Source organism: Mobula hypostoma, chromosome 14, assembly GCF_963921235.1.
Source record: "Mobula hypostoma chromosome 14, sMobHyp1.1, whole genome shotgun sequence".
Classification (NCBI taxonomy): Eukaryota; Metazoa; Chordata; class Chondrichthyes; order Myliobatiformes; family Myliobatidae; genus Mobula; species Mobula hypostoma.
In genome coordinates this window covers 21,375,986-21,390,882 of record NC_086110.1, presented here as the reverse complement: position 1 = coordinate 21,390,882, position 14,897 = coordinate 21,375,986, and the positions used below count along the sequence as shown (strand labels likewise).

General features: G+C 36.9%; 1 protein-coding gene across 1 annotated transcript in view; it reads left to right on the top strand.

The window, feature by feature from the left end:
- Positions 1-14,897, top strand: part of edc4 (enhancer of mRNA decapping 4) — a 104,236-nt gene that overhangs the window by 61,808 nt on the left and 27,531 nt on the right. The window contains exons 19-23 of the mRNA XM_063066787.1: positions 725-826; positions 2,834-2,986; positions 5,166-5,199; positions 6,585-6,771; positions 11,766-11,921. Coding sequence (XP_062922857.1) covers positions 725-826; positions 2,834-2,986; positions 5,166-5,199; positions 6,585-6,771; positions 11,766-11,921 — 632 coding nt within the window. The remainder of the gene's footprint in view (positions 1-724; positions 827-2,833; positions 2,987-5,165; positions 5,200-6,584; positions 6,772-11,765; positions 11,922-14,897) is intronic.

Here is a 14,897-nt window from a genome sequence, read left to right as displayed (position 1 = left end):
TGGAGCTTTCTGTGATTTGCTTTCCTTACTTCAATCAAGGATGAAAATATTGTAATGTAAAATAAAGAAGTTTAATTTGATTAGCTAATAAAATGAAAATTTGTTAATGTAAGATGAACTTTGCAAGTTGCCTAGCATAATAGCAGATTAGAGTTCGTGCAGAAAAGCAGCCCACTTTCAGTGTTAACTTTTTCTTCACTAATCCTATTTGCTTACACAAGATCCAAATTACTGTCTTGTCCATTTAAGTCCCAATCAAATTCTTTGATGTAGTGATTAAGTTTGACTCCACTGCCTCTTCTGTTGTCAATCTTTTGCCTTGTAATTTGTTCTTTTTCCTACAGTGTTTTGTGATGTTTACTCCATTGATGCCACCTACATGTACGAGCACGACATATGTTTAGTTATATTTTAACAATTGTTTGAACGTAGAAGCATTCTGTGAATGCTTGCCGTCTGTCACTGAGAATTGTTGTCTTTCTGCAGTATTTCCTGTATCAACATTATTTCACAGTGGAAGTTTTCATCAGCTGATTCAAATCATTTCAAAAGTGCAATCTGAATTTCAACTAGTGCACTATCCTGAAAATATTGCAACACATCAAAAAGAATTATATGATTTGTATTCGAGAGTTATTTGAGTGGATTTGGACCAATGCCTGTGGATGATACTGTGTAGGTATTCTTTTCAAATGTTTCATTTAACTGTTCCTTTATTTTTAAGCTCTAGAGAGGTTATGCAAGAGAAGCACAAGAACTCCACCTTCCATCGACATCCGTACCAGCTACACCAACATGACAGTCAGGATGCCAGTGCTGAACAGAGGTAATGCAGAGTTGCATGTGAATATTATGACCCATTAGGTTAGTAAAAATCTGTACTTCATAATAAGAATTGGTTTAAATTCCAATCTTGTTCATTGGTCATTTAACAGTTTTAATATGTGATACCAGGAGATTGGGGCACAGAAATATTTGCTATTACATGCCCAGGAAAACAAACATACAGTAGCATGCAAAAGTTTGGGCACCCCAGTCAAAATTTCTGTTACTGTGAATAGCTAAGTGAGTAAAAGATGACCTGATTTCCAAAAGGCATAAAGTTAAAGATGACACATTTCTTTAATGTTTTAAGCAAGATTACTTTTTTATTTCTATCTTGTATAGTTTCAAAATAACAAAAAAGGAAAAGGGCCCGAAGCAAAAGTTTGGGCACCCTGCATGGTCAGTACTTAGTAACACCCCCTTTGGCAAGTATCACAGCTTGTAAATGCTTTCTGCAGCCGGCTAAGAGTCTTTTAATTCTTGTTTGGAGGATTTTCACCCACTCTTCCTTGCAAAAGGCTTCTAGTTCTGTGAGATTCTTGGGCCGTCTTGCATGCACTGCTCTTTTGAGGTCTATCCACAGATTTTCGAAAATGTTTAGTCGGGGGACTGTGAGGGCCATGGCAAAACCTTCAGCTTGTGCCTCTTCAGGTAGTCCATTGTGGATTTTGAGGTGTGTTTAGGCTCATTGTCCTGTTGTAGAAGTCATCCTCTTTTCATCTTCAGCTTTTTTACAGATGGTGTGAAGTTTGTTTCCAGAATTTGCTGGTATTTAATTGAATTCATTCTTCCCTCTACCAGTGAAATGTTCCCCGTGCCACTGGCTGCAACACAAGCCCAAAGCATGATCGATCCACCCCTGTGCTTAACAGATGGAGAAGTGTTCTTTTCATAAAATTCTGCACCCTTTTTTTCTCCAAACATATCTTTGCTCATTGCGGCCAAAAAGTTCTATTTTAACTTCATCGGTCCACAGGACTTGTTTCCAAAATGCATCAGGCTTGTTTAGATGTTCCTTTGCAAACTTCTGACGCTGAATTTTGTGGTGAGGACGCAGGAAAGCTTTTCTTCCTTGAAGGTCATATCTGTGCAGCGACACAGTGCACCACCACTCCAGTCTGCTAAATCTTCCTGAAGGTCTTTAGCAGTCAAACGGTGGTTTTGATTTGCCTTTCTAGCAATCCTACGAGCAGCTCTGTCGGAAAGTTTTCTCGGTCTTCCAGACCTCAACTTAACCTCCACCGTTGCTGTTAACTGCCATTTCTTAATTAGGAAACGGTTACCTGAAAACGCTTTGCTATCTTCTTATAGCCTTCTCCTGCTTTGTGGGCATCATTTATTTTAATTTTCAGAGTGTTAGGCAGCTGCTTAGAGGAGCCCATGGCTGCTGATTGTTGGGACAAGGTTTGAGGAGTCAGGGTATTTATAAAGCTTTGAAATTTGCATCATCTGGTCTTTCCTAACGATGACTGTGAACAAGCCATAGCCCTAACAAGCTAATTAAGGTCTGAGACCTTGGTAAAAGTTATCTGCGAGCTCAAATCTCTTGGGGTGCCCAAATATTTACATGGTGTTCCTTTCCTTTTTTTCCACTTTAAAATTGTTCAAAATAGTAATAATACACTATTCTTGCTTAAAATGTTGAAAAGAATGTTTCATCTTTAACTTTATGACTTTTGGAGATCAGTTCATCTTCTCACTTAACTATTCACAGTAACAGAAATTTTGACCAGGGGTGCCCAAACTTTTGCATGCCATTGTATGTATAAAGGACTGGTAATAATTTGCTTGCTAAAATTTACTATGATGATGTAATTGCAAATAGAACTTCATATGAGTTGTGTCAACCGTGTTCTGAAATGCTATATTTCATGGAAACCTGCATGCCATTTGTAATTACGGAATGAAATTAGCAGAAATGGAGTAAAGTGAATGGCTACACTTAAAATATTAATAAAACATTGTATATGTACTTGATATATATATTCCATTATTTTTGTTAATTCAGTGATCATGATGAAGAAGTTGCTAGTCTTGCTTCCACGTCATGCAGCTTTGGTTCAAAATCTGCCTCTCATCGACTTCCAGTTAAAGACTGGAAATCAAAAATATCTCCACGATCCTCTCCGAAGTTGAAGAGAAAAAGCAAAAAGGAAGATGGGTATGAATCTTTTTATTTACCTGTTTAAATTGCCAACACAGGATACAACTTGTTGGTGCAATTAATATAATGTTTTGGTTTGAAGTTGTTTATCTTTTGATCTATTAATAATTTACACCTCTCCCAGTCCGATGTGTCTGCAAGGGACAGCAGGACCTTGTTGTGGCACCACCTATACCGTCCTTGTGTTAAGTTGTTTTGCATCCTGACAGCATGTGTGCTAGTGAACCCTGCTGGTGACAAAGCTTCTCTCAGCCCCCATGTGTGCAGCTGTGATGGTGCAAGGAGAGTGTCAGGAGGAAAGAGATGCAGAAGGGCACCAGTCTCCAAAGCTTTGCCCAAATGATGGTGTGTTTGGGAAGATCCCATTTTGTCCAGGTGCCCTATGACCCCAACTCCCCTGCCTTCGATACCCACCTTTTGTCCTCGTGGTGTTCAAATTTTCTGGTGAAATGACTTAGCTTGTGATCCTCTGATTATTTTTGAAGTATGCTGTCATTGCCCGTTTCATTGACTAAAAGCAATCAGAACGCTGCTGTCCAACTTGCAACTCCCATGAAGACTAGTTCATATTTCACCCCTGTGCTTGCTGGATTTTCTTTTCATTAAACTCAACTTTTGTTTTGTAGTTTTAAAATCTCTTCATAGTCCACTTTTGTAATCTGCAGCCTTATGAGATGTGTTGCACCAACTCTGCCGCATACATCATTGGTAATTACTGTACCATTGGCAAATGTATTTTCCTCCTGATTCTGTAAAACCTATACGTTAACTTTATCAAGCTATGTTGTTTGTTGTTAAATTTTATTTGATAATGGCTGTTACAAATTGCATTGGTAATAGGTTTATTATTGTCACATGATTTGTATGCCATCCAGACAGATCATTCCATACATAAATGTTTCGAGGTAGTAGAAAAGGAAAATCAACAATAATGCTGGAATTTATTGTTACAGGTACAGAGAGAGTGCAGTACAGGTTTAAATAAAGTATGCAAGATTCATGCTGACGTAGATTATGTGATGGAGTTACCTTTATAATTGGAACACTTATGGGGCACTACCCCTATTAAAGGCACTGTTGTTGCAAAATGAGATGGCTGTACAATAGTTGTGTATCTGTACAGAACATTTGGATTGGTATAATAGTAGATTTCGGCTCTCAATTTTTTTTCATACATTTATAAAGTTGAATTTTGGTGTCATAGCTGCTTTTAAGATTTTATCAGTGAAGCACTTGCAGGTTTGATGGGTGCATTATTGATGCAAGAAGCAGAGAATGTATCTCTGTAAAATACAAGAAAATGATTCATTAAGTTTTGAGAAATATTAAACCATTGCTCCCAAGCTGTCCCTTTGTCAGAAACGGAATCAATTTGTAACAGTATACTATCATGATCTTCTGACCCTGATTCAGCATATGAATTTTTTTATTGTCATCCCCACTTAAGGCTTTCTCAGGCATCTCACTTCCAGATTTGACTATTTCAATCAACTCCTGGTTAGTCACCATCCATATAAATCTTGAAAAATCTTCATCCAAAAGTTAGATAACTTCCGTAGAGTTCTTGTCATCTGTCAATTGTTTCCTAATGTGTATTGAATTGCAATTTGGCATGTTTGGCATTAATACCTTTGGTTTAGTGTCAGACTTTGTCTGAATTTCTTTGAATACACCTTGATATGTTAAAGGTATAAACTAAATGCTAGTTGTTCCACTTGTAATATTTCTTTGAAATTATGAGACAGTGTAATCTGGCTCAGTTAAAAATACAATTTCTTAAAATATCAATTTAAATTCTATATATAGATTCATTGTGCTAAAGTAGTTGAAGTACTTTTTAAAATGGCAAAATTTGGAAATGAAATACAAATTACATTTGATTACTTTCATGACAGTTCATAATGGAGTTCAACCATGTAAATCAATTATTTCTGTTCAAAGAACTAATTTAATTTGAAGTAAAGATACAGAATTGGGATAAATAAGTTGATTATTGTTCCTTTTTCTGATCATTATATACTGAACATCACTTGTGGGCAACTGTCATTAAAATGTGATTGAGTTGTGTCTGCTGCTCAGTGCAAGTACACTACTATTTTTGAAGTGTCATTACAACTTCTAGTTGCACATGTGATAGTAATTATTTGGTTATTTCTTTCCCCACTTTGTTGTTCAGGGAGACCACACAGTCCCCGAGGACAGAACAGCAGGTTGGTATTTGTAGATTATTTTCACCCATTTCAAATGATTGATTAATTCATTTTTAAAAATGCATTTATAGTTGATTGAATGCATATAAAATGGATTAACCAATAATTTGAAATAATACGTAATGGGGAAATTGCTTTAAAAATGTGTATTTGGTTAAACATAGAATACTGAAATAAGCATGGTCTGTATTTGGCAAAATCATGGCAGTTTTTTTTTAACATCTGTTTCTCCAAGCATGATTTCATGAAGATAGGTTAGATTGTAGACATTTATTAGTTTTGTGCTATTTGGCCTTTTATGGAGGCTTCAGCATTCAAATGCTACATCTTAGTTAATTTGGTAATTGACTTATTATTGTCACATCTATAAAGCAAAGTTCTGAAATGTTTAAATGCTCTTACTTGTTACTTTTCCATTCACAATGAAGTGTTTCAGAATATTCAACGGTAAGTTTTCTGAGGAAATTTCAGTTAAGTTGAATCCATGGGGAAAATTAAATTTTAGAGTTCTTTTGAAAAGGTAGTGTCTCAAGTTAATGCTTTCATTAATATTGCTGTTTTATTTGATGTATGGTCTCAACCCATTTGTAAAATGTTCTTGTATTCTCCTATCTGTAGTCCTACTGAACTCTCAAGGTTATAACTAGACCAGAATTAAATTAATAATCGTACTACTAATTACTTAAAACACAAATCTCAGTAAGTAGAAATATGAAATTAAATTTTGATCTGCTTTATAAAGTACAGTTCTTCCTCTAACAGAACTGGACATTGGCCTATAAGATGAAATTGCAAAGAACTAATGTCTATTAATGAACATCTCACTATTCTGTTGATCTTGTGATTAATTTGCCAAAATTTGTGTATTTTTAAATAAATAAATTGATGGATATGGAAAATGCCCTTTAACTTTTCTGTGACAAGTTGTATGACTAAGCCAGTGTCTTTGGCTTAATTTGCATTTAGTTTAAATACATTAAACATGACCAATTTAATACATGTTGGATGTAGTCTTCAAATGACTCTTGGACAATTTGGTTTTTAAATGTCTGATTCTTCTATATTCTCTTTCTATATACAAGGTTTTTTTTAATCAGCTGTATGGCTTCCTCTCCTCCCTCCCCCCCCCCCACCTTTACAAATTGAGGCAAACTGATTTCTCCTTGTCTTTATGGATTAGCTTCTTACTAGACATTGAAGGAGGTTAATCATTGTTCTTGATGCATTTTCCCCAGCATTCCCCACCTTGTGCTGAAAAAAGAAGTTTTTACCCTCATTACTTTACAATATAATTATATTCATATTGGAGGAATCTCAGTGCAATTGCATATATTCTAATAGCTGTCTTTTCATCTTTATTTAAACAAATTTTACTTTTACCTCAGCACCAGTTCAACACAAACCAACAGGAGGAGTTGATGTCTATGATACGCAGTCAACAGAGGGAGCTCTGTGAATTGAGACAGAATCAGTTGGAACTTGTACAAAGGCTCACTGATCACATGGATGCAGTCCAGGGCTCCATTATGGGGCACGTGGAGCGAATTATGGTGACACAGCAAGAACAAGAACGTATCCTTTTATTGTGTAACAACAGTACACAAATATTTAGCTGAATAGAGTTAGATGTTATCTAATTAGAAACACTAGACTGTAGAAAGGAAATGCAACTGAAGGTATTCTGGCTATTGATGTATACAGTGCGGTGGAAGCCTATTAAGTTGCTGCAAGATATACTGATTTTGCTATCCAATGTAAGTAATGGTAGCAGTCGAAGACGAGCCTCAACATGACTGATCGTACATGAAGTTCAACTGGATTAGTTGTTAACAAATCAGACGATGAGGATCTATTAATTATGTGAAAAGTTATGAAGCATTGTCTTTGCTAGACCCTCTTGATTGTAAAAAGCCTAGGAGAGTTGCTAGGACTTGGGCAAAACTCTTCAATAGCTAATATCTAACTGACTACAAAGGCAGATGTAGTTGTTGGAGTTCAGTCATTTTGTCTCCAGGATATCAATGCAGGGTTTCCTCTGACCTTTTGCTTGGACTGCAACCTTCAGTTTTATTTCTTGATACTCAGTTATATTTCTGTTACTACATACCACCATTATGACAATGAGCTACTTCCAACCAGAAACTTAATGATAACCAAGGAATCTGGCAACTATGGCATGTGATTCACCTGACTTCACATAGCCTATCCATTGCTTATAAAGGGCAAGTCAAGAACAAATTAGAATTGCTATCCTTTGTGCAAGATTCACTCAAATAATACCCTGCTTTAAGAGGATAATGGAGTTCCAGCATCCTAAAAAAAGCCTGGTACCATCCATTACAAAGTTGTTGCTGGTTTACTACCGTAAACACTTATTACTCCCTTCACAAAGTAGACAGATCCTGAAACTGTAATATAGATACCTGGAAGAACAAAGTCAACAGGCACTCAAGAACAATATTACTTGCAAATTTCCCTCCAAATTGCACACGTTAAATGGTACAATTTCTTTGTACTTGTGTGGTTAAGACTCCCTCTCTTAAAGGCGTTACACCAAATGGGCATCTTTAAACATGGAAGTGTTTAAAGAAAGGACTCACAGCTTTTTGAAATGAGAAATAAATGCTTTTTCAGTAGCAAGCAGAATTATAGATTTTTTTAAAGTAATGTTTTCTATAATTGAATAGAATATTAGAGTATTACTCCAGTGTTTCACAATCAGGTTTATTGTCACTGACCGAAGTCATGAAATTTATTGTTTTGTAGCAGGCATAACAAATTCGAAGGTTTCAAAGGTACATTTAATGTCAGAGAAATGTATACAATAAACATCCTGAAATGCTTTTTCTTTGCAACCATCCACGGAAAACAGGATTGCCCCCAAATAATGAATGACAGTTAAATGTGAGAGCCCCGAAGTCCCCCCAGCTCCCCCCTCCCGTGTGTAAGTGGCAGCAAGCAACGATCCCGCCCTCCCCCACCAGCAAAAAAGAAACATTGGCACCAGCCACCGAGCACTCAAGCATGAGCATAGCAACAGCAAAGACACAGACTTGCAGTACTCCAAAGACTATTTGTTCACCCAGTATTTGACATACCACACGTGCTTTCTGTCCCTAATTTCACAGCGAGAGGGGAGATATAACAAACAACTCGCTGGTTTGTGATGTTAAAAGTCTGTTGCATTGCTTTTTTGAGCTCTGTGCCCAAAGATCTTGGGTCTCTGGGCACACAACCTTAGATCTTCCACCTTGCACGACAGTTTGTTTTGGTAGTAGGCAAGTTGCAGCACGTCTAATTCCTTGCTCAGGCAGCAGTTAATTCTAGTAATGAAAGCACTTCAGTACAGTAGATATAAGTGCTATCAGGTGATGGTCACTGAAGCAGCTCAGCCTGTTGGTAGGAAGTGTTAGGACTGATACCCTTTTGAAGGAGGCGGTTACCTCTGACTGCAGCAGTGAGAGGTTGAAGATGTCCATGAACAACCCAGCAGCTGTTTGGCATGGGTTATCAGTATCCTGCTAGGTACATCAGAGTCTGTCTTGAAGAATCGTCTGACATGACCCTCCAAGACAGAGATCACGGGGTTAACAGATAGTCTGGATATCTGCTCAGATGGTGTAGTTTTATTTTCCCTAAAAAGCATGAATATAAGGCATTGAGCTCATCAGGGAATGAAATACCACAGCCATTTATGCTGTTGGGTTTGCCTTGTAGGAAGTAATAACATGCAAACCCTCTCTCAGCAGATGTACATCCAGTTCTGTCTCCAACCTCGCACGGAATTGCCTTTTCATTCTCCTGATTGCCTTCTGTTGATTATAACTGGACTACTACTAAGTATTGCCGACCTTATGCCACAGATCTAGCCTTCAGTAAATTGAGAATCTACTGATTCATCCACAATTAACACTAAGCAGAAAGTGGAGCTTGTTAACTTAGTAAGTCTATTATTCCGAGGAATAATTGTATTACTAAGTGAGGTGTGTCCAGGAAGGATTCCTGATACAATATATAGACAGGCCATTGAGGCCATTTTTGATATGATCCTATGCAGTGAACCAGATCAAGTGTCAGATCTCTGTGGGAGAACGTTTTGGAGAAAGTGGCCACAACTCCCTGACCTTCACTATAGCCTTTGAGAGGGATACGGGCAGATGCTATGGAAAAATATTTAATTCAGGGAGAGGAAATGATGATGCTCTTAAGCAGGAACTGGGGAGCATAAATTGGGAATGGAAGTAGTCAGGAAAATGCGCAACAGAAATGTGGAGGTTCTTTAGAGAGCACTTGCTGGTTCTATATGCTGATTCAGCCTATGATAGTGATGTTGTCAGTAAACTTGAATATGATATCGGAGCTGTGCTTAGCGGCACAGTCATATGTGTAAAGTGATTAGAGCAGGAGGCTAAGCACTCAGCCTTGTACATCTGTGTTGAAGGAGATTGTGGCGGAGATGTTGTTACTAGTCCAAGCTGTGGGGTCTGCATGTGAGGAAATTGAGGATTCAATTGCACAAGAAGTATTGAGGCCAAGGTTTTTGGGGTCCATATTGGTGTCTAAGTTACTGCACAATTTGACAAGTTTGTCAAGAAGGTTTACAGTGTGTTGGCCTCCATTAGTTGTGGGGGTGGGAGAAGGGGAATTGAGTCAGGAGCCATGGGGTAATGTTGCAGCTGTATAAAACTCTGGTTAGACCACACTTGTGTTTATTTCTGGTTGTCTCATAAGAAGGATGAGGAAGCTATGTTTTATGCTCTAAATGAACTTGTGTTTTTTTCATACAAGTATCTAAATAATGACTCAAATTTAGAAGGACTTCAGCATAGAATGGTGGATTTCTTTTACCTTTGTCCTGTATTTTCCACTTATGATTTTCATCTGAATGACTAATATTTCATGAAACAGTTACTAAATTTCATTCATTGAATCCAGCATCTGTGTGATTCCGCTAGTGACAATCGCAACAAGCATTTAGCTTTAGGGTGAAATTTTATTTGTCACATGGGCATCAGAGCAACACAATGAAGTGTGTTGTTTGCATCTGCATCAACTATGAACACAGTCTGAGAATGTGTTTGGGTAGCCCGTAAGTGTTCCAATGCTTCCGACACCAACCTCGCATGCCCATAGCTTACGAACCCTAACTTGTATAGTTTTGGAATGTGCGAGGATACTCGAGCAGCTGGAAGAAACCCATGGAATTGATCCCTGATTGCTGATGCGGTCAAACATTACACTAATTGCTATGCTACCATGCTGTTTTGTCAATATTTCATTATGGTTCATTTGTACACATCAGATTATATTCCATGAGCAATCTAAAATGCAGGAATATTTTCCGAGTAACTGACTAAAACACCTGTCACAAACCATTAACCAATTATTTAAAACCCAATCTGAGACCACATGGACTATAAAACTATTTTCTGAATGTATGCACATGTAATCGATTTTCTATGAATTTGAATGGAAAAGCATTGAGGCATCGTAAAATATGAAATAACTGGACCTCTGTGCTGTAAATTTAACGTTAAGTGGGATGTGTTTCTGTGGGAATGTACATGGGAATCATAATCATGATACCTAGCTTATAGTTATGGAAAAGGATAAGAAATCAATCAAGCATAAATGTACTTAATTACAAGAGGCATACATTTCATGAACCATATGAGTGTCTTTGCCAGTTGCTTGAAAACAAAAGTTGGTAAAAAAAAACAGGAAGGTGAAGTCTGAGGTTTTAGATACATAAATCCTTAGAAATGGTCTGACAAGTTGAGAATAATTTTTGTTAAACAAGATGGATTCTCATCTTAGGTTTTTTAAGAGGTATAGACTCCACAAGAAAAGAATCAATAGTTGGTAAAAGGCAGATTAGCCTTAGATGTGCATTTTGTTCAATTTGGACGCCATGCATTTGAAAAGACATTTGGATCTTGGAAGGCAGTTATCCATACTCCAAGAGACTACTTAAGGAAAATAGATATTATTTATAGATTTCATTATTGATATGCAAGTCATAAAGTCTGATAGTTTCAGAATAATCCTCTGAAATGAATATTGCTGTTCAGGGACTAGAACAAAAAAGGTAGCCCATTTTATTGCAGGGGACCTATGTTGATCACATGATGGATTGTTTTAATGATTTCTGAGCAGCACAGCAGGATACCACTTTTGATTTCATCTCTAGCTATAGATTAAGGAATCCTATGAATGCAGTTTGATGTCTTTGATCTTTTGATTTAATTATCTGAGATGTATAGTGATCTTCCTTTTCTCATAAGTGTCACCTCCATCATCTTTCTCTGTCTCCTCAATGTTTGATGGAATTTTGAATTTTTAGTATTTTGAACCCTGGTAGTTTTCTGTGTTATGAGCCTTAACATTTTGAACAGCAAACTTGTATCCCTTTTCCCCTTTATATTTTATTAAAAGCTTTGTTGGCTAAATATCATTTACCTGACAAGCTGTAGAACAGATGTGATATAAAGGAGCAAAATTGCTGTTTATCTTCATTCACAATCCGTGTGATTTTAAATGATTTCCCTTAACATTTAAACCTTCAGAAAGACGAACAGATAGGATCTTGGCAGAAGGACGTGAAAGAAATGGACAGTTTCAGGAGCAGTTCTCTCATCAGCTGTCTCAGACTTTAGCAAATTCAATCAGTAATCGAATAGAAAAGACTGTCCGTGATGAGATGAAGAAATCTTTACCACAATGTGAGTGAATGCAGACTAAAAACTGCTGAATCTTGAAGTAGATGAGAATTTAGTCATGTTTTCAATGAATATTCTGTAATTCTGCAAGAACAAAATATGGATGCTGAAAACAGAATATTGTTCACGGGTCAGGCAGCAAGTACGGAGTGAGAAAAAAGAGTTAATAGATTAATATTTGCTGGCAAAAACTGCCGCCATTTACCCCTATATGTATCATTAAGTTTGTATCTCCTGTGCAAAAAACAATTCTCAAATTTTCTGGATATGTTATGCTGGAGATACCTGTCTACCTTTACTATAACATTTCCAGTGCTCGTGCATGAATTTATTTCAGTTTTCCTTTAGCTAGAATTTCTACTTTGTAATCAGACTCATCATTCATTATATTGAATGGAAGGGTAGACTTGAAGGGCCAAGAAATCTACTCCTCTATCTATAATTTGCGTATGTTCCTTTCCGTTCAATTAATGATTTTACTTGTTTTGCAAATATTTTGGTGATGTACTTTATTTTATAAATGAGTTATTTATATTTTTTGATTTCTGAATGTTTTTCATTGTTGAGCCATTCAAACAATCAAAATTTTTTTAATAGGTTTGACAGTCAGAAAAATTGGATATGATGTAGTTGGCTCCCAGTTTTTTTTTCAGCAATTTAAGATGTTATTGACCTACTCGTGCGATGACATTATGTTCATATCTCTGCTATTACACAAGGCATTGACTTTGGATGCAGAATAAAAGCTTGTATTTAATAACTTTGTAGGTCAGCAGTGGCTCATTGCAGGTTGTAGCTTCTACCTCTCTGTTTCATGTCCATGAGCTTTCATTAGAAATATTGTTTCTCACTTCGTAAATGTTGCAGTGTTCTTGGTAATGTCCTGATGAGGATTCTTGGTATTGCCCTGCCAGAGTCCTTCCGAAGGGTCTTGGCCCAAAACATCAACGGTACTTTTTCCCATAGATGCTGCTTGGCCTGCTGAGTTCCTCCAGCACTTTGTGTGTTGCTCAGATGTCCAGCATCTGCAGATTTTCTCTCATTGTTGGTATTTTCTGTCAGATTCTTCAGTTCACTGGTGTTCTTTGTTGTTCTCAGTTTAGGTCAGTTATCAATCTTCTGAACCTGATGAGTAATTATAAAATATTACTGCAGTGGAGACCAAACTGCAATTTCTATAGAAGGAAATGGACAGTGGATGTTTTCATTTCTTTGCTGGCTATATGTAGCATGGCTTTATTACCAAAGGCTCCGTTTATTCAGTTCAAATAATTATCATGTGTGATAGGTCCTTTATTGATCACAGATAGTTGGTACTAATCTTGCTGAAATATTGTGTGATACTGCCTCTTTTCTGCAGCTACTAAATTATTGCACACACATCCATATGATAAACAGTAAATTTAATGATGCTATTAGTTTGATATTATCTGTATGTGGTGTAGCTTTTACAATTTTTTTTAATTGTTATGAGAGAAAAGCTACATACGTGCATATTTTTTGCAGTTTTGTCACATGATTTGTTGAAGCTCCAGGTTAGCAGGTTAGTTGGCTGGTTTTGGCAATGGATTTTGTTTGGCCGTTTGATTGCATCAGCAAAGTAGTCATTTTGATTGCTCATTTCCTTTTTTTTTGCCGTGTGCCTGCGTGCGTGTGAGTCTGTGTGTCTGCGTGCGTGTGAGTCTGTGTGTCTGCGTGCGTGTGAGTCTGTGTGTCTGCGTGCATCCGTAATGATGTCTTTTTCATGGCTTTTACAAGACACGGAGCGAGAGAGACTGTGTGACGAGCCACTCCTCACACAGACATTTTCGCAGTATTTTTCCCTTTATTTTACGAGGTCGAGTTGCAATCTCGACACTCAACCCAACACGGATGGAAAGCGTACTCGGGAGCGGACCCGACTGGTGGGTCCGGCGCCGATGTCATTGCGCCACCAGCCGATCCTGACTGCTCATTTCCAATTAAGTTAAAAGGTAACTAAGTCAAATTCAGGACTGTGAATCACCTTTTTTTTTAGGTGCATTGTTCTGCATTCAGAGACGAATTTGTAAATTAGTGGATCTAACCTTGGATCATATTTAGGTGGCCAGCTAGAAGTTGTGTGGGTGAGAGTTTTTATTCTAACTTTTATGGAGTAACAAAGGTGAGACTTGGAAAAATATGTAGGATCCAAGTATGAATATTTGCTATTAAAATCACCTGGCGATACAAAATGAAGGTTGATATTGAGAAGGGGGTTGGATGTGTTGGGTTTTTGAGCACAATTAGGTAGAAAAGTCACTTGGGTTTGCATAAGTTTGTAACAAATATTCATCAAGGCAAATATTTAATAGAAATTAAATACACTCAGCAAGAGCATTTATGATTACAAGTTAAAATTCCAAGTGTTTACTGGCAGCAGTCTTATGAAATTGACAGCAAGTAGTGACGAAAGCTTTTAAACCATCATTGGAGTAATTTACAGAACTGTCATTTTTGCAGTTCTTTTCTCTGCATGATGAGATGGGAGAAAGTAATTTCAGCAATTTATTTCCAGACTCCCATCTAGTTTAAATAATTTTAAAAAATTAATTTCATGGTCATTTGTTTCTGGCAAAATATTGCTATTAGCATATTGATTCAAAATCATTGAAAATATGGGAAAGGGTAATTGTTTAAATCTATTATAGGGAACCTTCAATCTAATTTGATTTTGGTCAATGCCTAGATTTTTGCTATCAATGCAAGTTTAAAATAAAGCTTATGACTCAAATGAAAGTTTATGGCTCATTGCCTAACAGCGGTTAAAATCTGAGATCACACTTGTAATTAGAGGTCATCAATTTAGGGAAAGTAGGAAGAAACCTGTTTTCTTCTGATGAGAGTGATTTTTTTTTGGGATTCTTCATTCAAGAGTGTTGAGACTCAGTGCTGATCATTCAAGGACAAGGGATGTTTTAGTTATTAATGAAATTTGGATCAATGCAAGAAAATGTCACT